The 21,444-nt window shown below is 41.1% G+C and overlaps 1 protein-coding gene across 1 annotated transcript; it reads right to left on the bottom strand.

Moving 5' to 3' along the window:
• Positions 1 to 1,702: 1,702 nt before the first annotated feature.
• On the bottom strand, positions 1,703 to 21,444 carry LOC119652826 (golgin subfamily A member 4-like). Its single transcript, XM_038057157.1, has 8 exons — positions 21,255 to 21,444; positions 20,940 to 21,018; positions 14,072 to 14,271; positions 13,806 to 14,015; positions 10,228 to 13,749; positions 10,091 to 10,162; positions 9,908 to 10,030; positions 1,703 to 2,704 (listed from the first exon to the last, which is right to left on the bottom strand). The coding sequence occupies exons 1-8, from the start codon at positions 21,336 to 21,338 to the stop codon at positions 2,678 to 2,680; spliced, it is 4,317 nt and encodes a 1,438-aa protein (XP_037913085.1). The 5' UTR covers positions 21,339 to 21,444; the 3' UTR covers positions 1,703 to 2,677.

The following is a 21,444-nucleotide window of genomic DNA, read 5'->3' as shown; positions in this document are numbered from 1 at the left end:
ATACAAGTGAGGTGCAGTTTGGTTCCCCATGATTCTAGTAAATCTTCGGCTAATTCGGTTTTAAATCCGAATTCATTATCGATAACTAATGTTTCGATTCTAGCGAAGGTATTGAGGTAAATAAAAATTGCTTCCTCCATGTGTCGACCATTTCTGTTTTTTCTGGCCCTGGAGAAAGTGATTCGCGATGCAGATGCCAATGCAAGAGGCACCTTCCTTTTCAAGTCCATCTTACTACTGGCATACGCTGACGATATTAACATTATGGGAAGAACAAGCCGAGATGTGCAGTCTACTTTCATCCAGATCGAGCAGGCGGCGCGAGATCTCGGGCTGCCCATTAATGAAGGGAAGACATCAAATCCACAAAATGACTTTCAATGAACAGAGGAAGAATTTAGGTCTTTCTGCTCAGACGTTGGGATCCCACGAGCGACCATCTTGTTCAAGTCAGAAGTTAAAATGTTTGCAAGGTATATGATATTATATCCGATGTATTCTATGATAGATAATTCCGAGTAAAATTTAAGATATTCTACAAACACGGATTTTTCCCGAACCTTATCGTATACTTTCGTTGATTCACATATTTCGGCATCAATCTCAAAGAATGTTCAAATACACGTTTACAATTTGGAGCCTTACGTGGAGATGAAGATCGAAGTGGTTGAAGTCACCCTCAGCTCAATCTTGTACACGTTTTGATGGAATATTGTACTACGAACAAACTATATGCGTACATCTGCACGTGAAGCTTCACCTCCTGAGCGACTTTTGCACTATTCGCCACACAACACAACAGCTTCCCTGCCTCCCAAAACTGCACTCCTCGACAAGAATAAAGAGAAACCGAAAAACAAGTATCAGGGGAACTTTTCGGGAGCTCCTACAACCTTCCTCGAGGCAGCATCAGCTCTCCTCGGCAATGCTTACATACATCTATCCTTCACAATAGCCTGTTTCATTTGCTACATGAGCGGATATATGTCCAGGCCATGCAAGAACATACAGAATACAGAAAACAAAAACAAAAGGGGTTAACGATCATTTTTGCGTATTTGATAATTTTGCTATGATTTCGATGAGGGGATCGTGACAAAAATCTCGAAGAAAAATTTAAATAATCATTAATAAATCAATATTTGAAATACGCTAGTATTTTTGTGCAACATAAAGTCAAGATGGGAATTGGAGATTTGGAAGGAGGATATTGGAGGAGCAAAAGGATGCTAAATAGGAGAGACAGGGAAAATGCTAGGTATAGGCAAATGGATCTGCTTGTCAGCTCGTTGCAGGACAAAGACGAACGAAATTACCTGCATGCTACGAAGACATGAATATTGCAAGCAGAAATCATATCTATATAGTAAGCATTCGCGATAACTTTTTGTATTCTTAACGTCTTTTTAAGGTAAAGTGAACGGCGGAGTTGGAGTTTGGAAATATAAACGTATATCAAGGAATATTTTTAATTGGAGGTATATGCGAGTGGGAAAACGTGAATAGGAATTTTCTCACATAAGATGAACACAAAATCTTTATACCCGATTGTTATATGAATATATTTTGTAAGAACAAATCAAAATATGATACTTTCTTCAGGATTAAAAATGTGTCCACCAATTCGGTTAGAAGAATCATCCAACTTCGCTGTAAAATAAATGAAGTGGAAAAATAAAAAGTAAATAACAAACAAATAAAATGACCATCATGTGTAAATATTTTATGAGAAGGATATATAGTAAGGCACATAAAAACTTAAACATTTCAATCTTAAATGTATTAAATGTCTTTAACTGCCATCTTAGAAAAGTCGAAAAACATGTTTTAAATCAATAAATATAACAAATTTCGCGATTTCTTCTTTCCATAAATGAGGCAGAGAAAATAATCGAATTTCTTATTGCGCTATCGTGAGGATATGGTCGAAACAATAAATTTTAATGTGCATTGCTTTTGTACTCATATGAAAAGCCAATCGACGACCTTCGTAATACATATACACTTCATAGCAAAAGGTTTATCGCCTGTCTGTGCGAAATCGCAAAATTGCTGATTTGGGGAGGCTAACCGATACTAGTCAGCATAATGGAAACGGACCTTGGAGTTCTTAACTGGATCTTTACAATTAACGACCGTATCAACCAAAAACAATGAACTCTGCCCCATTTATTGCCCTCCAAACTTATATATTACAATAAAAGTAATAAAAAAACAAACGCGCGTTTTTAACTGCGGTGAAACGATGTGAGACAACGAAACATGTTAGAACTATAAAGCTACGTTTTAATATACATACATTAATGCGACACACCATTCTGATTAGACCTGGCCAAAATTTGGTTATTTCCATGTTTTATTATATATTTTTTTCTCAATATTATGTACAGTATTTCTGATGAATAAATATTCGAAGTAAATCTATCTATGACTTGAAATGTAACCTACGGTTTTTATCTTGTAGCCAAACTTTTATATAAAATGCATGCGAGCCTTAGATCAGGTGATGTTAGATGTTTTGTAAATTTAAAATATTCATTTGCAATATTTTGTTTGTATAGGATTTTTTGAACACGGATTAGATTTTTTTGATTCCGCCGGCTAACAGGAGTCGCTATGAAGGCGAACGCTATTTTTTCAATTTTCAGTACCACGATCTGTAAAATTTTAGGTCCTGCTATAGAAGATTGCTGATTTGACCGGCCTGAAAAAAACAAAAATCATGTTGATAACCATAGATTAATTCAAGTTGATTAGAATTTCATTAATTATTCATTCATCCACATTCCAGAAATTTAAAAAAAAAAAACAGGAATGAACAGGATGACTAATTATGTTAGATGGTTTTCACCCCACTTCTTGTTCCACCGTAGCAGCATTTTGAGAAAAACCGGACCACTCCGTAATTCGAATTATTTTTGTTCTCGAGGTCAGTTAGAATGTCTTATAATTCATTCATTTCTTGCTTGAAAACCACGTTGGTTTGTACGGATTTGTACGTTAGCAGCCTTGAGAAACCGAACCGTTTTTTTTTTCACTATGGCCTACTACTTTCGTCAACGGTTTATGATAGGATTCTTAAACAGGCCTCAGAAGGCTCGCTTGTTTCGGATTAATGCACCAAAAGAAATTTACGATAGAGAAGAGAGGAAGGCTTTCTATGAGCAATGACATTGCGATCGTGATGATAGATCTGAATGCCAAGGTAGGCCTGATAAAATTTGCTGGGCCATATGATAGAGAAATACGATCTTAGGGACCACAATGACGATTGTGAGAATTTTTTCTGCATTTTCCGCCGTCTCGTTGCTGGGGGAACATTACATAAAGTCATAAGTTCAGTTGGATTTCAACTTGTGAACCACGTATATCTAATCCAATCGACTACATGACTATCGGCACTAGATTTAGGAGTTGCCTTCTGGTTCATCACTTGGTTGTTCCCTGCCTTGGACGGGCGGAAAATCTCGGCCTCCAGACTTAAAACTGTCTGCTTTTATGACCCGACTGTCGTTCGGCAGTAGGAATACTACCTGTCGGTCTCTTGAACACCACCTTATCGTCGTGGAGTAGCCTGTAGTAATTCGCTACCACACTATAGGTGTCCTAAGCACATGAGAATGAAAGGTCTCTAAATGGTAAAAAAGTCACAGGTACTGCGAAAGAAAGAAAAGCTTTTTGAGAATAAGGACATGGACAATATCCAGAAAAATCGGGCGCAAGAAAGCGTAACTTTCGCCACAAGGTAGGAAAAAGTTGGGAACCCCGATGCAATGGTCGCAACAGACTCTTTAGTTAGCAGCAGTTTTCACGTTAGAAACATAAAAAGTTATTCAAATCGCAAGCTGCAGGACTGCCCTTATATCTTTCTGAGTTCGGTTTTACAAAATCTGTGGTATGGGATCAGTAGATCCTAATTCTTTTTCGATGAGAGATGATTGCTATTCACCTCTTGGTGGGGTATAGCGCGTCAACCACCCAGTCCACTGAAATGCGCTTCAACTCCGTATAGGACTTCCCGAGACGCCCGCATTCCTCCAGTACTGTTCTACACCCAGTACTCTTGGGGTGACCCATTCGTCAGCCATCCTGGGAGAGTAGGTTCCACTGCGTTGCGCAGCCAGCAATGTAATTGTCTTTCCGATACATCACATACAAGTCGAGTGACAGTGGGAGCCACTTTTATGTACTATTCCTATATAGCAGTACAGAAAGAGCATTAGCACAGGGGAGTTTCTTGATCTTGGTTTTTGAGATAATTGCATTTCCAGATTTTAGACAAGCTAGCGAAAGCTGTTAAGCCACCGGGCAAAATCCAGTTCGATGCCACCGTCGGCAAAAATGTCGCTTCCTAGACATACTAATTGATCGGCGCTTCCAATGCTCTGCCCTTTAATGCAGATAACGAGAGTGCGATGTCCCGTCAGACTAAGAACCTTGACGGATTCAGTTCCGACCTTAGATTCTTCTGAGATTTTACCTCGGTGCAGCAGGTGACATTTTGCGCCATCATAGGTATGTCGCTCTGATAATAACCCAAGAGAAATTCCCTATTTACGGTGTCCAGGTCCACCTGGGCCTTCTGAGTGCATTGATGGCTGAGATGATTTCGCTTTCATTTGGAGGAACACTTCGTACCCACATGTTACGGTGATTAACCATTTCATCTACAAAAGGCGGAATTTCACTGGATGTCATACGGTTAAGAACCGTGGTGAAGTCTCCATTCCACCTCTATAGCTACTCCCTACCCCCTACTCCCACGATTTAGCACGGTATCTGTGAAAGATTTGCCTTTGAAAATATTTTCCTTTTTATCGGCTAAAAGTATTTGGTAATGTATACAAATACGTATTTCGGGGACCAATTGTTTTATCTTCTTCTTTATTAGGCCAATAGAGCATTCAATCTTTTTCGTACACCGATCCGCTAGTACGATTGCATGTTGGTGGCCCAATGCTTATCGATATTCTAAGGTGGCTTACTCAGAGTATCCGCCGTCCAATCAGCATGATAGCTAGTGTCAAGCGACAGTTAGATGTTAAACTTGGGGGTCGCGAAATGTGACGGACGCACACGCAAGCGAAGGTAAGCGACCATCAGATGGTGATCCCTTTCGTGGTCGATGGCGGCGCCTCTCTTGTTACGCACATCCAGAAGACAACTCCTAAATCTACTGCTGATCGCAAAGTCAATCGGATTGCTCGTACGGTGTCGGTCAGTTAAAACCCAACTGAACTTATGACAAGCTCTACGTTGGAACAATATGCCTCCTGAACTGCGTGTAATCGCTCGAGGAAAGTATCCTTCTCTAATATATCAAAAACCTCTGTTGGTGTATAGCATTTTACAATTGTGATGGTCCTTAACCTGCACCGGAATCTTACAGTCTCAATCCGACTCCCAAGTCAAAGAGTGCGCCTTGTAGTAGTCGTAAGTGACAATCCGACACTGGATTCGCGTCTGCCACCACTTGGCTTTCCACAGTACAAAAGCACATTGCCATTAGCAGAGTTTCAACGCCTTTCTTCGCTTCGCGTCTTCAGAATGTCCAGCTTATATCGTTAGATTCCTCGCTCGAGTTGGGGAAAGCGAACGTTCTGAGAACCATCGATATCGTTGTCGAGAAGCTTGTGCACATTCCAGAATTCCAATCATAGTCCATTTTCTATAGTCAAAGGTCGTAGTCGTATGGTTAGTCTCTATCCGAAGCCTTGTTAACGTTTTGATAGCAGTAGAATTTAAAAATTTACGACAAACGCAATCCTAAAGAAGAGAGGCTATTTTATTTGATTACTTCAGTTGGTCTGATGACCGCGATCGTAGGGTGCGCGCCTACGTCCAGGGAGCCAAAAAGAAGTGGATCAATTGACCAAACATGCATTTCAAAGTAATTAGAGTTGACTATTGCAGCGGTAAGTTATTGAAGCTTTTCCACCGGTCTCGTGGCCGCCCGCTCTCTGTCTGATCGTCGGCACCCCCAACGGGCGCCTAGCATGGAGATAGGCATGTAGTACAGGTAAAGAGGATTTTCATTTTTTTGCGATGAGAGTTGTACGAGCACTCTTTCAATCAGTGGGGACGTAAGAGGACCGCGGGGAGTATCTATGTATTTCAGAGGACTTTTTATATGGTATTATTGGAGAGAGAAATGAGACTATGGCGGTTGTGGAGGCTGAAATCAGTTGGTCTCATACTTGTTGAATTACCCCAAAGTACTCCAATCGATAGTATCGTTTTACACCAAGGTGGTTGATTGCATCAAGTCTGAATTTAGGGATCCGATTAATGAATTTCCAACCACCGAGCATTAGATGTCGAGGATTACAACATAATGGTCCCTGATGCCGAGAACTGTTTCTAGGAAAGGATAGTACCTAATACTCCCATAAATATTGTGACAAGTATAAATACCCCTAAATTCGTCAAAATTTTACAGCCGTCAGAGTTTGACAGCTAGGCTTATTTCAGGCACGTCTAGTAGTATTTGCGCTAGTACATCGCTTTACCGGTTTCTGTTGTTTCGCAATGTAGTGGACTGATAGAAAAAATATAATCGCGATAATAACACTACATAAGTGCGGAATGGAAAAAAGTGCGATATTCAAAACATTAAAGAAAACTCTGTATAGGTCGTATGTTCGTTTATCGTGCTATAAGGATATTTGAGGACACCGGTGATGTGAAAGACCGTCAAAGATCGAGAAGACCACACACGTACAGGCCATAAAAGCGAAACCCGAAGTGTAAACAAAAAATCATTTCTCATGAAATGGGAATATCGAAAAATTCAATATCTCGCATAATCAACGGAGACATAGGGCTAACAGCTTACAAAAGACAAACGGAACATTTACTGACAGAGGGCTTAATCAAAAGTAGGGTGGTAAAATGCAAAACGCTTTTGATAGAGTACGCAGGCAACAAGCATCAGACGATCCCGATCTTCATCGTAGAAGAGCCATTGAATAAGCAGAATACGACTTTATACGCGATCGTTAAAAGAACTGGTACCAAGAGTTCAACGAGGTCACCACCCTGCCTCAGCAATGATTTGGTGGGGTGATGGCTGTGATGATTAACAGGTTCCAATTCTGCGAAAAAAGGTGAAAGCATCGGTAGCAGTATACCAAGCAAATATTTTGAAAGCCAATGTTTCTCGACCTCATTCAATTCCTTTTCAAGAATCAGTGTTGAACATTTCAGCAGGGTACTCCGCCGGCGCTCAAGGGTCGCTCAACACAAACCTGAACAGAAAAAATCTCCAGCTTTATTTCCGCACACAATTGGGGCCTTTCGGTAGCCCAGATCTTAATGCATTGGAATACAACTTATGGCTAGTTTTTGAGAGCATGGTGTACTAAAATAGGCACCCAAATATCGACTCGCCTAAGAAAGCTTTAAAAAAGAACAATGGGAAATTTTCCTATGGATTTAGTGTGTAGCGCGATAGATGACTAGCCCTATCGTCTCAAAGCATTATCAAAGCGAAAGGTGGTCACTTCGAGTAATGTTTTTCATTTTCTTATTCCTTATAATAATGTTAAAATATTTGTTTTGTTTTTGCATCAGTATATGTTTGAAACAATATTTATGGGAGTGTTAACAGGATAGGACAAGTTGTTGTTGTGATGGGCGTTGGTTAGCAAATGATGAATTCTTTTCCTATTCTGATTCAAGCATGCATCGAACCAAGACTGGTGCCTGGCGATGAAGTCTTCACTAAGTACCAAACTACCAAGGTTTACCTTGTGCTCTTGTTGGGAGGGGCAAAAGGAGTAGACCCGTTGGAAATCATAAATATCGAAGGACAGATTGAGACAGTAGATGGCGGCAACGAAAACCGAAGATGTTGCCTTTCAAAGGAAATGAGGGTAACTTCGAGTAATTTGAAGCTGCTGGCGGTTGGGAAATATTGCCGAGACAGCGATTTCTCGGCGATAACAACCGCTGTAGCACCACCGATAGAGCGAAGGGTGGAGCACAAGCGATCAGTATAGAAAAAAGTCGAAGTTGAGAAAACTATACTGTTTATACCTATAGTGGAACCTGTTTGAGCACAAACACGCTATATGGACCTTGTGTTTGTTAGCGAATAATTCAAACTAGTGCCTGGAAACCCGAATGATATCGCACTTTGTGTTCGACTCAATGATCCATTGAGTCCAACGGAATCATCGCGTTGAATATATACAGGAATCCTTGCGATTTTTTAGTGAATTCGAGGAGATCTGGATTGGATACATTGATAGGATTTTTTGGGTTGGACTGGACAGCTGGTGCGGGGTCGCTTCACACGACGTCTGCAAAAGACACAGTTGAGGGTGTTGCTTGCTTTTGGTATTTTTTCTCGCCACGACATTTTTGGTAGATAGCGGAGTGGTCATTGCCCCCCCGCCCCCGGCACGCGTTTTGACGTCTGTTGCGATGTTTTGTAATATTTGCCCAGACCATGTTTGTATTTTTAGTGTGTTCTTTGGATAAGGTCGAATCAAATGTGACCCAGCCACAAGTTCAGTTGAATATCCATCATTTTTAATCGGGTCGCGGCGTAGGGCTAATTGCTGATGATGCTGGACAGTTTCTTTGGGCCGTAGAATAGTCCACCATAGTTTTAGTTATTAATTGATGAGAACTATCTGAATTTTTAGTAATTATCAAAATTGCTTGATTTGCTTGAAATCTATTACAACGAATCGTGGAATGCATCAACTTGCCTCCTTACTTTTAGTCGCTGATAGTTGTGTTGCCGAGGACTGTCTCGTCGCCTGCTTGGTTACCTTAGTTTCACTTGTGTTTGGTTTAGCTGGCGCTTTCTGTTTCGGTGCTGTTGCTTTTGCAAATGCCCCTGCACATTATTTCCGGTTTTTGTTGAATTGGTGAAATCGGCTAGGTGTTGGCTCCCCTGAATGTCTGCTTAATCGACACTTCAATATGATATTCGCCCCCGGATCAGATCCACCTGGCGCTTCTTTTATAAGAGTAACTATCCCATCATCAGCGCTGACTCCTCATCAATGCGGTGGATTCATTTTTGATGGTTTTGTCAGAGACTCACGCTGTCAAAAATTCCTTCGTAGAAAAAGGGAGCTTCTTCGTCCGATTGTCACCTACATATAGTTCTGCTACGTGGAGCTGTGCTAACTAAAGACCACAATAAGACCCAGCTTAACAAGATCTAAAATAGCCGCTACTCGTGCTATACCGCCTTTCCTAGCAGAGGCCCCCATCATACACCTCCTTCGACTCAATCTTCACATCAAAGACACTGTATCGTACAGTACTGTCAAAAACCAGGAACCTGGATCCTATATCTTAGACTTGCTACCTAAAGGACGTTGAGCACTGCTTCAAGGAGCGGTCATTTTTACCTATCATACCATCATAGGAACTTAATTTGTATTTTGTTGTTTATTGCTCTTATTAAATAAATAAAATAAAAATCCCGTTCGTAAAGCAAAGAAACGTTTTTGCCCTTGGTTGACCTTGGAGCACAAGGCAAAAGCTATGTGGACCTTTGATACTGCATTTACCACACCGTTTAAAAAATAAATAATAATAGTCGTTGGCGCAACAATTCAACTGGAAAGGGCCTTGAAGCACTTGATTCAACTTCATTCAAGACCGTAACGGTATATTACAGTACCCTGTAGTAGGCAATGGGGTCAGCATTGCGCTCGCCGCTGATTTGACTCAGGTACTCAATCACAGCTGAGTCGAATGGCATCCGACGTCAAATCACGATACAAATCCCACTGCCACTAGTGAGATCGAGATTTGAACCGCGATCTTCTGTATTACAGGCTTGTGCAAGCATTTACCAGAATAATCAAAATAAATTCCAAGACACACAGGGATCACAGAAGAACTTCCACTTTATCATGACTATATATGAAAAAAATCTTACCAGGGTATGCCTTTGGTGTTCTTTCTCAATAGCAACTTGGGTTTGTTGGGGCGTAAACTTAAGCACAGCCGCTATTACCTTAACTAATGTCGAATTATTTCCTGTCACGCTTCCCGTTAAGTACTGCAAGAATAGAATAAAATCAATGAAGCAAATTTTAAAATTGTATTGCTTAGAACATACCTGGAACATAATATTCCTTAAATATTCAAATTCTGTGTTAGCTGAAATGCCTTCATGGTGTTGCAGCGACACCTGAAACCAATTACAAATTTCCTGATCACTCTAACGTTCGGAATATAGCAATCGTTTATCCTTACCAATGTTTCATCTAATTGCCGCGACAACTTATCGTTAGCAAGCTTCAATCGTTCATTTGATTGTTCTAGGACCAAATAATTCTCGCACTTTTGTTCTAAGAACAAATTCCTATTGGATACATCCTGCACCTCGTGCATAATTTTCTCCAACTTGACCTCCAAATCTTCTTTTTCTTTCCGAATTGCTTCAATTCCCGCATCACTTTCATTTGCATTGTCATCTTTAGGTGTCTGCATATTAGCCATGAGTTTTCTATATTGCTCCTGGAGCTTATCATATTCAGCCACCTTCTCTGACATAGCTTTTGCACTGGCCGCTAGATCGTCACATTCATGTGTTAAATTCATTATTTCAGCTGATGTTTTATGTTTCAGATCCTCAAGTTCACGCTGCAATCGTTCGTTGATGTTTCGTAAGACTTCCATTTCGCTTTGTTGTTGCTTTGATGACTCGACAACTGACTCGCTCTTGACTTTAGCTTTTTCCACCAGCTCAACTTCGAGCTCTTTGATTCTGAGCTGGAGTTGCTGATTATTTGCTTCCAACGTTTCGAGTTTAGTCAACTGATCTCCAATCGATGTGAGCTGCTCGGTTAAATTACGGACGGCTGTTTTATGTTTCTCATTTTCCTCTGAAAGTTGACTATAGTTTTGTTTGAATTCAACCTTTGCATCTTCTAGGTCGGTCTTCAAGCGAGTGTTTTCGTTGGTTAGCTCCTCAAGCTTGAGTCGCCTTTCTCCGGATATTCGTTCGTTATCGCTGGCTTTCTGTTGCCAAGACAATAGATCTTGCTGAAGCTTATCATTTTCATTTGTGATAAAAGCAACCTGATCTTTTTGGCGCTTCAGTTCCTCACGTTCGCTCGTTAAGATTTCTTGAAGTTTGTTTGTTTCCTCACTCTCCTTCGTCAACTTTTCATTCAGAACGTTGATTTCTACTTGGTGTTTATCCTTTTCCTCAATTTGTACATAGAGCTCACATTGTTGTGACTTGATTTTTTCCTTTAGCTCTGCGATTTCTTTATCCTTTTGAGCCTGTTCATCTTTCAAATTCCGCATATTTGTTTCCAACTGGTTGATAGACGTGTTCAGGTACTGGTTCTCAATTTTTTGTTCTTCATAGTTTTGAAGTTTCTTCTCAAGATCGCTTGCATTCTTTATGGTTTCTTTCAACACTTCTTTTTCCTCGTTAGCCCGCTTCAAAAGACTTTGTAATTCTTCTAATCGACTTTCTGTTCGCGAATTTAGCTGATTGATTTCTGCAGAATATGATTCGTTCTGTTTCTTGAGAGTAATGTTTTCTTTATTTATTTCATCTATTCGATCAGAAAACTCTTTTGAACATTTCTCCTCCCGTTGTTGAATTTCTTGTATTTGTGAGTTTAACTTTAGAATTTTTTCCTTCAACCGCAAAATTTCTTCATTCGATTTAGTGCATTCATCATGTAACTGTTGCAGGTGCTCTTCGGCAGACTTTGCAGAATTTGCCTCCGCTTCGTACGATTTAATTTGTTGTTCAAGCTGCGCCTTACAATCTTTCAGGGTATTTATCTCATCAAGCAGTCTTCTAAGCTGCTCTTTATCGTCTCCACTGCTACTTCGAAGTTCCTCAGTTTCCCTCTTCAGCCGTTGCACTTCTTCTTCAAGACACTTATTATTATCCAAAACACACAATTTCTCCTTTTCTCGACTTTCGCACTGATCCTGAAGCGATCTGAATTCATGGTCCATCAATTCTTTGGCGTTGTGAAGACTTGAATTCTCATCCAAAACTTGTGACATTTTCTCATTTAATTTGCGGATTGTTTCATTCGCCGTATCCAGCTCTAAACGTAATGAACTATAATTGACCTCAGCTTCCTTAATAATATTATTTAGCGATTGTTTCTCACGCTTGAAGGAACTTTCACTTTCTTTAATTTGCATCTCGAATCGTTTCAAATTTTCCGCTTGCAAACAATTTTTCTCTGCCAACTGTGTATTTTCCGCTCCAGCTTCCTTCAGTTTTGCCTCTAATTGCTTGGCATTGCTTTCAGCTTCCTGGAGCATCACCTGCCACTTTTGCTGCCCTTCCTGACTGACCTGATTCTGCCTGGTCATTTTTTCGATTTTTTTCTCAAGCACTCGTTTCTCCTCCTCTAGTTGATCATGAGATCTACGAACATCCTTCATCTGATCTTCCATTCGGCTGATTTCTTGTAGAATATTTGTAACTTGGGACTGCAACTCGAGTTTCTCCTTTTCCATCTGAATTTCTCTATCAGTGTGATCACTTTTAAGTTTCTCAATTTGCTCTCTTAATTGGCGACATTCTTCTGCAGAGGAAGAGGTATTTTCAACTTGCTCATTAGTCGAAGTATCTATTGCTGTTTTCAGTTCAGCGACATCTTTTTCAAGCTGCTTACATGTTTCTTCTTTTTGGACAAGCGCGTCTTGGAGACTTTTCAGTTTTTCTTCGTATGTTTCTTTCAATTCTTTAAGTTCATTCTGAAGCGATCCGATCGCAGCTGACTCTTGAGATTTGGCAACAATGCGGACACCTTCAATTTCAGCTTTAAGCTCTTTAATATGATTTTGACTTGCTTCACTCTCGGCGCGTGATTCGTGCAGTTCCTTTTCAAGGTGAGCTATCTGCGCTCGAAAATCGTCATTCTCTTTTTTCACCCTTTCTTCCATTTCTTTTTTGGAATCAAGAAGAACTTGTAATTCGGTTAATTGCTTCGCAACATTCTCCAATTCCTTTTCAAGCTCGGCTTTACGTGATTGTATTAACTTCAACTCTTTGTTTTCTTTTTCCAATTGCGAAAATTTCTGATCATGTTCGCTGTGTTGCTTTTTCAAATTTTCAAGGACCTTATCCTTCTCTGCAATTTGATGTCGAAGCTCAGCAATTAGCTGATCTTGTGACGCATTTCTTTCCAGTTCAGCTAACTTCTGCTTCAACTGCTTCACTTCACTCTCTTTGTTTTCCAACTCAGTGTGCACCATCAACTTGTTTTCAGCAAGCAATATAGAATTTTCTTCTTCTCGCTTCTTTAGGTTACTTATCAGTACGTCCGATTCTTGCTGCCTAGTTGTTAGGAGTAAATTTTCTTTAGAAATTTCTTGCAATTTGTTTGACGTTTCACTCAGTTGTTTCTTATATTTAACGACCAGTTCTTCAAGTTTCAATATTTTCTCATTAAGTGCCTGAATACTCGGATCCTCTATATCTGACTGCACATTGTTTTTCATCTTATCTCCACTGGCAGAACTGGTAGCATTATCATCCTCTGAATCAAGTTGAATCAAACTTTCTTCAGTAGGAGGGGGTTTAGATTCGGCGGAATTTGTTACGTTCTCAGGATTTTCTCCCAGCAACGTTAATTTTGTTTCATAGGCTTTTAGTTTGCACTGCATGTCATCCATTTCTAATCGTAAGGCCTCTTCTAAATGAGCTTTAGCCTGTTGTTCTAATGAGCACTGCTCCCTTAATTCACTTATCCTACGTATTGCTTTATCTTGAGTTTCAACGAGTACAGACTGTAGAATAAATAAACTTTAAGAAAAAATAATAGATTGAAAGACAAACAAAATACCCTAGCTTTCGCACTATCGCGTTCCAAATCACGATACCGTTTGGCTAGATCTGTAAATCGCGACCGATACTTTTGATATCTTTCCAACGACTTCTTATATGCACTGTACAGTTGTTCCTTGCTAATGACGTCCAGTTGAACGTTGGATGGAGTGGCGGAGTCTTCCACTTCACTGGCGGATATGTCGAGGTCGGATTGGAGGTGATAGATCTAGTGGCATCAAGGACGTCAGCCAATTTTAAAAGTGTAAAAAAAGAAACTCTTACCGCTGGAGAGTCATATGACGGCAGCCGAAACGACACATCACTGGCCATCGAGGAGTTTGACAAGCGCCGCGTTCGATTGAGTGTGACCCCATTGTTTGCAAATGAGACAATCGGATTTGACTGCTTCGATGAAGACGGTGTGGGTGCTTTTTTCAGGCTTCCACTAGCTGGTGCTCTATGCGGCGAATTTTGAGGTGTATCTGAAAAAGTGGCGATATTTTCCAGTCATGCAATTAAATTTTCCTCTACGTTTTTTTCAAAGAAAAAGAATACTTCGTTAACCCACTAACTCTAAATATATCTCAATTATTCAGTTGGAAAAAAGAGTTGGATGAACTGAACTGAAGAAAGTCTTGAGCATAACAAATGCGCCAACTGAGAAGAAACAAGTCATTCACGATTGAATAACGATAAAAAGAACAAAGAAACAACAACATCGAATCGCACTGGTCAAATGAAAAGAATAAAGATAGGAGACTACAACTTTGAGACCGTTGAAAATTTCTTCTAGGGTCGAAAATCACAACCGATAAAAGATATGACGACGAAATCCGCGCACGGTTGTTGACTGCCAACTGAGCCTATTTCAGCTTACAAAAACTGTTTTGCTCGAAACGAAACGCTCTTACTGTACAAGACTATGATCTTGCCAGTCCTTAAGTATTCCCCGGAGACCTGGATTCTTAGCAAGAAAAATTGCGAACTCTTGGGCGTGTTCGAGAGAAGAATCCTCGGAAGAATTTTTGGCAAACTGCATGAGGATGAACGATTCCGTAACATACATAACGACGAAATCTATGAGCGATACCATGACCGAGGCAGATCAGGACGCGAGACAACTTTTAGGGATATCGAATTAGTGGACCTCGGCCCAAAACCGAGGTGTCTAGAGATCCATACTAAGGCAAGTCTAGACCAGATACCGGTTGTTGCACGGCTGATGATGATCATCAATTTGATTTCATAAGTGCAGAAAAAGGTAACATTAAACAGTACCAGCGCGGAACAGTCATCTGTGCTCATAAATGTCAAAGAAATTACAGAATTTGTTTCCCCTTCATTACTATTTTATCACATTGAGACTCCCTTGGTTTTATCATTTAATGCTTTTGAAGTTGAAGTACTCCTATTTTTACCATTAGTGCTAGCATGCTACAATGCTAAACATGACCTTTCTTGGTGTCAGGTCCCGGGACAGGCCGACCAAGAAAACGGATCATATATCGCTATAAAAGAACATGCCGTTTAAAGGTCCGCGTAGGGCATCCACCTCAGTCGCCACTGCAGAACGGTCACCATTCCTGTCGAGAAATGAGCAAGGAATCTTAAGGCTTGCACGATAAATATTGGTACCCTCAAAGATGTAGAAACTAGTAATATCCCTCCCAAAGAGGCGCATCAACAATTGTGCTCTCCAAGAACCTCAATGAAGCGGTACCAAAAGTTCTAACATAGGACGCGATCTCGTTAAAAATGTCTATAAACTTTCCTACTTTCATAGCCCACACACTCAATATGGTGTCGACATTACCATCTCTGAGTATTCCCATTATGCCATTAAAGAAGTCAAACCATTTTATGACCTTGCCACCAATCTAAAGCTTACTATTATTAGTTAACCACATGCTCCATTTCTTCACAGAATATCCGCCACAATCAAGTTACATTAGTGCGTAAAGATTTAAATGGTCGATATGGCGGGGAAAAGAGAAGAAATTATTTCATTTACGCGAACGGCCGACGAATGAAGCAGGGAAGCAAGCTGAAAATACGAGCCAGAAAGCGACTGATCTTGAGCAATTTGTCGGGAAGTGGATTGATCACCTCACGCCTCATGGCCGCCAGCTGAATCTGAATGAAGTAGAGTCCTTAACAACCGACCACCATGAAACAGGCATTATCAATACCAATGACAGCGACTTGCCGACTTGTTTCTCGAATCAGTGCTGACCAATGGTGAACAGCATTATGAAATTGCTTCACGGATCAAGGCAAATTGGATGATATTCTTTGTGAATGACACATCAATGCATATCTGTCGATAATCAAAGAAAATGAACAGCGCCTCGTTATGCTGAGGACGAAATGCTGCATTAGATGAATGGACTATCAAGCTGTGATCACATCACCCATTGTGAATAAGTTGCGAAAAGGCATGAATGAAAAGAATACAATTAAATGCCACTAAGAGTGCACATACCTCCGGCTTAAATTCAATTTTTATGAATAGAAGCGACGGGACTATTGCAAATGACATTAATAAATAGCAATTGCAACGCGAATAGCGTTTTCAAAACGAAATCATTCAAATTAATAACTTTCAAAAGTAACAGCCGAAAACGAAAAGCACCGCCAGATTGGAAAAGACGTGAAGTGTCAACAAACTGTCATACGTCACGCATCACAAATCAATTTTCCGAACTTTTTTGCGTGCTGCATTACGCATTGGATTTGTTGTATATGGCTTCATACAAATCCGTGTAATGAGCTTCATCTGATAGCTCTCTCACTGCGCACGCACGCATTCACTTCGATATTGTGTTTCAGGTTTAACGGTCTCCACCAGGGCAGATGCAATTCATCAGACGCTGCCTCACCTCTGACCTGGAAGCAGCGTGGCCGAAGTAGTTCGGAGATATAAACACTCTTCTTTTATACATTCGCAGAACACGACATGACTACGAATTATAACTAGCGTAAATCCACCATTGTTTCATCAAAGCTTGGTCTTAGCTAGAAAACAAATCTTAGGATTGCGAGGTCCTAAGTCCGCATACATACAAGTCCGGATGGCGTGAACTAAGATTTCCGAGGTTCGTTACCATTAAGTCCCCTTTTTCGATGTTTTAGGTAAAAAATGAGGGCAATTTGAAATTCAATATTTTAGAAGCTACCAAAATTCTATCTCGATCCCCCTAGTTCTAGTTCGGACCATTACTACATGTGTTCTAAACAAAACTGCATTTATACTTTCTTCTTCGGGGTCACAGTCTGGTCAAAAACGCAGGAATAGTTGGATCAAGTGTCAAAAAAGGGCAGTTTCAACATCAAAGACAACCCTGTGTATAACAACAACAACCGGATGCATTGATTTCATATTGTACTTTGTCTTCAAAATAACAAAAACCGCAAACGAAATTGTCATTTTATTTCGGAGAAATCACAATTTAAAAAAAAATCTACTAATTACAAGAGGGGCGAGATGGCCCCTTACGTTCCCTTGCGCATTGTGTCCGCTACTTCTCGCAGGTTTGGAGAGCTATGACGCTACGTTCAACATCGACTGCTTGTATTATCCAGCTGTCGCTCGACAGTGTGAGAACTATCTTGCTGATCGGAAGGCAGATACCCTGAGCAAACCGCCTCAGAATAATGATAAGCAAATGCTCGCTATCAAAAATACTTTTTTATCAGGTGCTGCGAAGCTCGTCGCCACGTCCTGAAGGGGCATCACAAGATCTGACAGACTGCAGAAACTTAGAAGCCATTCGATAACCGAAAGAAATTGAAGGCTCTATTAACCACTGCGAATGATGGCAAGCGTGACGCGACACCGTGCCAAATCCCGGGAAGTTCCAAGTAGTGTGCGCCATAGCAAAAAGGGAATTTATTACTGTGCTGGTCAAGGAAGCAGAAGTTGCCTCAGAACGCAATGATTTTAAAACTGTATACCGCATCACGAAAATGCTTGCATGTGGTCGCAAAACTTTCGGTGTGTGGAACGTTAACGATCGACTCCTCATCGACGATGACGAGCAGCTGAAGAAGTGGAAGGAATACTTCACCAGGGTAACGTATGAATACGGACTGCTCCTCCAAGCAGAAGAGAAATCTTTTCGGCTATCAATACACTCAACGGAGTAAAGCCGCTGAGCTTGACGATCTCCCCGCAGAATTATTCATCACTGCACCTGCAGTTTCCCAGAAATAAAATTACTTATTTCACAATAGGCATTTGTGTTTCTGCCCCCACGTGGTAGGGACTAGCAAAATTAGCAGCTATCCGTGAGTTTTTCCATTAGAAAGCATATTGAACTAGTACATATTTGATAATACATTCATAACATCTTAAAACAAAGCCGCCACAAAGAAGAGTTACGGTTATTCCCGCTGCTATAGAGAGAGGGAGAAGAATCCTCCGAAGAATTTTTGGCCCCCTACATGAGGATGGACGATTCCGTATCCTACATAAAGACGAAATCTGTGAGCGATACCATGACCGTCCGGTTGTGGATAAAATCCGGCTCAATAGGTTACGGTGGGCGGGTCACAGGATGATCCAGCCCGGAAAGTCTATAAGGACAATATCTATGGTAGAAAAAGAAGACGAGGCAGACCCTGCCTAAGATGGAGCGATGGCGTAGGCCAGGACGCCAGACTGCTTTTAGGGATATCGAATTGGTGGACCTCGGCGCAAAACCGGGATGTCTGGAGTTCCTTATTAAGGCAGGCCTAGATCGGATACCGGTCGTTGCGCCGTTGATGATGATGAAGAACCTAGAAGAGACTCTAGGAGAGGTGCAGGTATCAGGAAATCTAGTACGAAGAATCCTAGCCTGTCAAGAAGACTGGGATGGATGATCGCATCTATCCAGAGCAAATTGCGAAAGGCAGAAGAGTCGAGGAAGCGCGGCTACGTGCACCGCGTGAAGACGAAAGGTGTTCAAGCTACAGTGAGCTGACTCCGCCCCGTACTGTAATACCTTATGGTAGTTCCACGAGACATGGGGGAGTCGGGGGTGGCTTTAGTGGGTTGAAATCCTGCACGCTGGCGTGTCCAAACGAGTGTCTTTAAAAAATGTCCACCTCCTCGAAAAAAGAACAAAATAAAAACAGACAGACAGACAGTAAACCGATTTTATTAAGGTTTTATTTTACATAAAATCTTAATAAAAAGGTACCAGTACATCATGGTATTCTGGCAAAGATGCAGAAACTGGTGTTCCGCCATTGGCTGGACCTACTGCTCGGCACATTCTACGCTTAACTGGAATGGGCATTCTTCTGTGTCGCTTGAAAGTGGCACAGATCGTACGAATCAGTTAAGGCAAAGGAGACTTGCTCTCGAACCCTTCTTTGCTAAGTCTGCTAAGACTCAACATACCAGAAAAATTGCGCCTGATCGGTTATACGGATGATGTTGCTGCACTTGTTGCCCAACACACGCCAACGCAGTCCGTTCGATTGGGGGTGGCGTCCGGTTGGCGCGGTGCTCAGCATCGGCTGTGATGATGATCGCGGAAGTAACTCCCGTTGCCCTCCATCCGAAGAATTGTAAAACTTTTTACAATTGCAAGAGAAGAGACTCAAGAGAGATGGTTGTTCGTAAAGAACAACACTAGATGCGTAGTAAGAAGCAGATAGATTGTGCGGCTTATCCGCAACGTTGGTCTTTACTCGGCTTATAACCAGGCATGGGGGGTCTTGAGTGTGACCTGCACAAGATTGGGAAGGCACGGTTCCCTGACTGAGTTTTGCAACGAGTTTGTGCACGACGTCGATCACACCATTTTCTTGAGGACGGTGAGATGGAATTCGTCAATAACTTTATGCAGACGCAGAGCTCCCTCCGAACAACAGTTATCAGAGAGATGTTGAAGACCGCTGACAGATGGACCGGTGTGGGAACCTCATGACGGAGGAGTTTCTGAACTAACAATTTCCTTTTTCGCCTGTCCGTTTTTATGAGGGGAATTCCCTTACTCGCAGGCTTTCTAAGGCGGGACTAGCTGGAAATAATTCATCAAACGGAGTTATTCAATTGGTAGTCCGACGGTTTACCGTTACTGAAACCCTACAATTTGTGCGTGACCATATTCACCTAACCTACCCAAAAAAAACGAAAATATAGGCAAAATGGGAAATAAAACATAAGAAAATATTATGTAAACAGCAAACGGTAATTTCAGAGCAACACATGTAAATAAACGGTTTGTTCTAATTTCCAAGCTTTTCTAATATCTGCGAGTTCTAATTTTCAAGCGACTACTGTATTAACATGTGTGTGTGGAGTGGAAGGTCCCGGTCCAGGAATGCACCAGTGATAGCCTATTATCATGTTGAATGCTGCCTACGCACCATTGTATGTGTTTACTACCAACTTTGAATAAAAAGCCTTTTGATGTGAAAAACACGACTCTTCTAAAAGGTTTTCTTTTTACACTTGGCAGCGGCTAAAAGGTATCTCAGTTCATTGATATTCTCCAATTACTTCCTTGTGGTGGTATTGGTCGTGGCATATTATGGAATTGTTCATACAACTCATAGATCCTCCACTCTCACTGGGTATTTCCTTTTAGAAGCAGTCCACTCAAGGGTCTAAAATATTCTGACAACGCATTTCATAATAGAAAATAGGGAAACGCTTCTAAACATCGCCCAATGCCTCCAAGTAAATATTACGCAGCTTTTGTATTCTATAAGTGAATCTTCCCTTTTGTATTGCGAATCCCAATCTTTGACAAACTCAACTCTACTTTGTTAGAGTGCTTCCCCCACAAGCATTCATTTTTCGCTATGAAATAGCACAAAGTTCAACGACACTGAAAATCAATCGATTCTGATTCATATCTGCTTCACAGTCGATGGGTAACTTTCGCTTACATTTCCAAACCCAGATTCGGTTTTTGACAAACACTCAAAGACAGAAATGTCTGTCACGCATCGCAAGTTACTCTCGCTTCTTACGTAATTGCTGGGGAATGCGGTGTTTATCGACGAGAAGTCTTTTGCACTGATAACAGTCCCGGGCCGCAGTTTTTAGCTTCCATATTCCAAATGCACTTGAAAAAATTCTACAAAACCCACTGATCGGGACAAGGCTTGGTGGGGATGAGGAATGCTGAGTTAGATGCGCATATCAAATTACCTTCCTCTGTGATGCTGAAGAAGTTGTCGCTTCCAGACACTGAATCGGATGCATTGCTAGACGCAGAAGAGACTGCAGCCTGAAAAAAAATCGGAGTTCATTCATTCGATACGACACTTTCCTTGCATTTTGTGTGCAGCAAATCAATCGAGCCGCATTCGAATTACTTTGATAACCCGATTACTGACACGATTAGTTTAGGCTAACTGTATCGATGGTGTCCAAAGATTACTTTGGGCGCTACCCTCCCAAACCGAAAATACACACAATATGTCAACAAATCGGACGCGAAGTCACGAAAATCCCAGCTTTTACCTGCGCAGCCTGGGCGAACTGTTGGAATTTCTGCGGCGAAGCCTTCACTTCTTCGAAAATTTTGTTTTTCAAATTTGCAAACATGATTTCAGTCTCTCCGATCGGTTTAAATTTTTACAAACAATTTACAGAAACCTCACATCGATACGTGTACATGTCACCATTTGTCAAATAATAAGATTCCTCGTCG

Source organism: Hermetia illucens, chromosome 1, assembly GCF_905115235.1.
Source record: "Hermetia illucens chromosome 1, iHerIll2.2.curated.20191125, whole genome shotgun sequence".
Classification (NCBI taxonomy): Eukaryota; Metazoa; Arthropoda; class Insecta; order Diptera; family Stratiomyidae; genus Hermetia; species Hermetia illucens.
The sequence above is the reverse complement of the archived record's forward strand: the minus strand, read 5'-3'. Positions and strand labels throughout refer to the sequence as shown.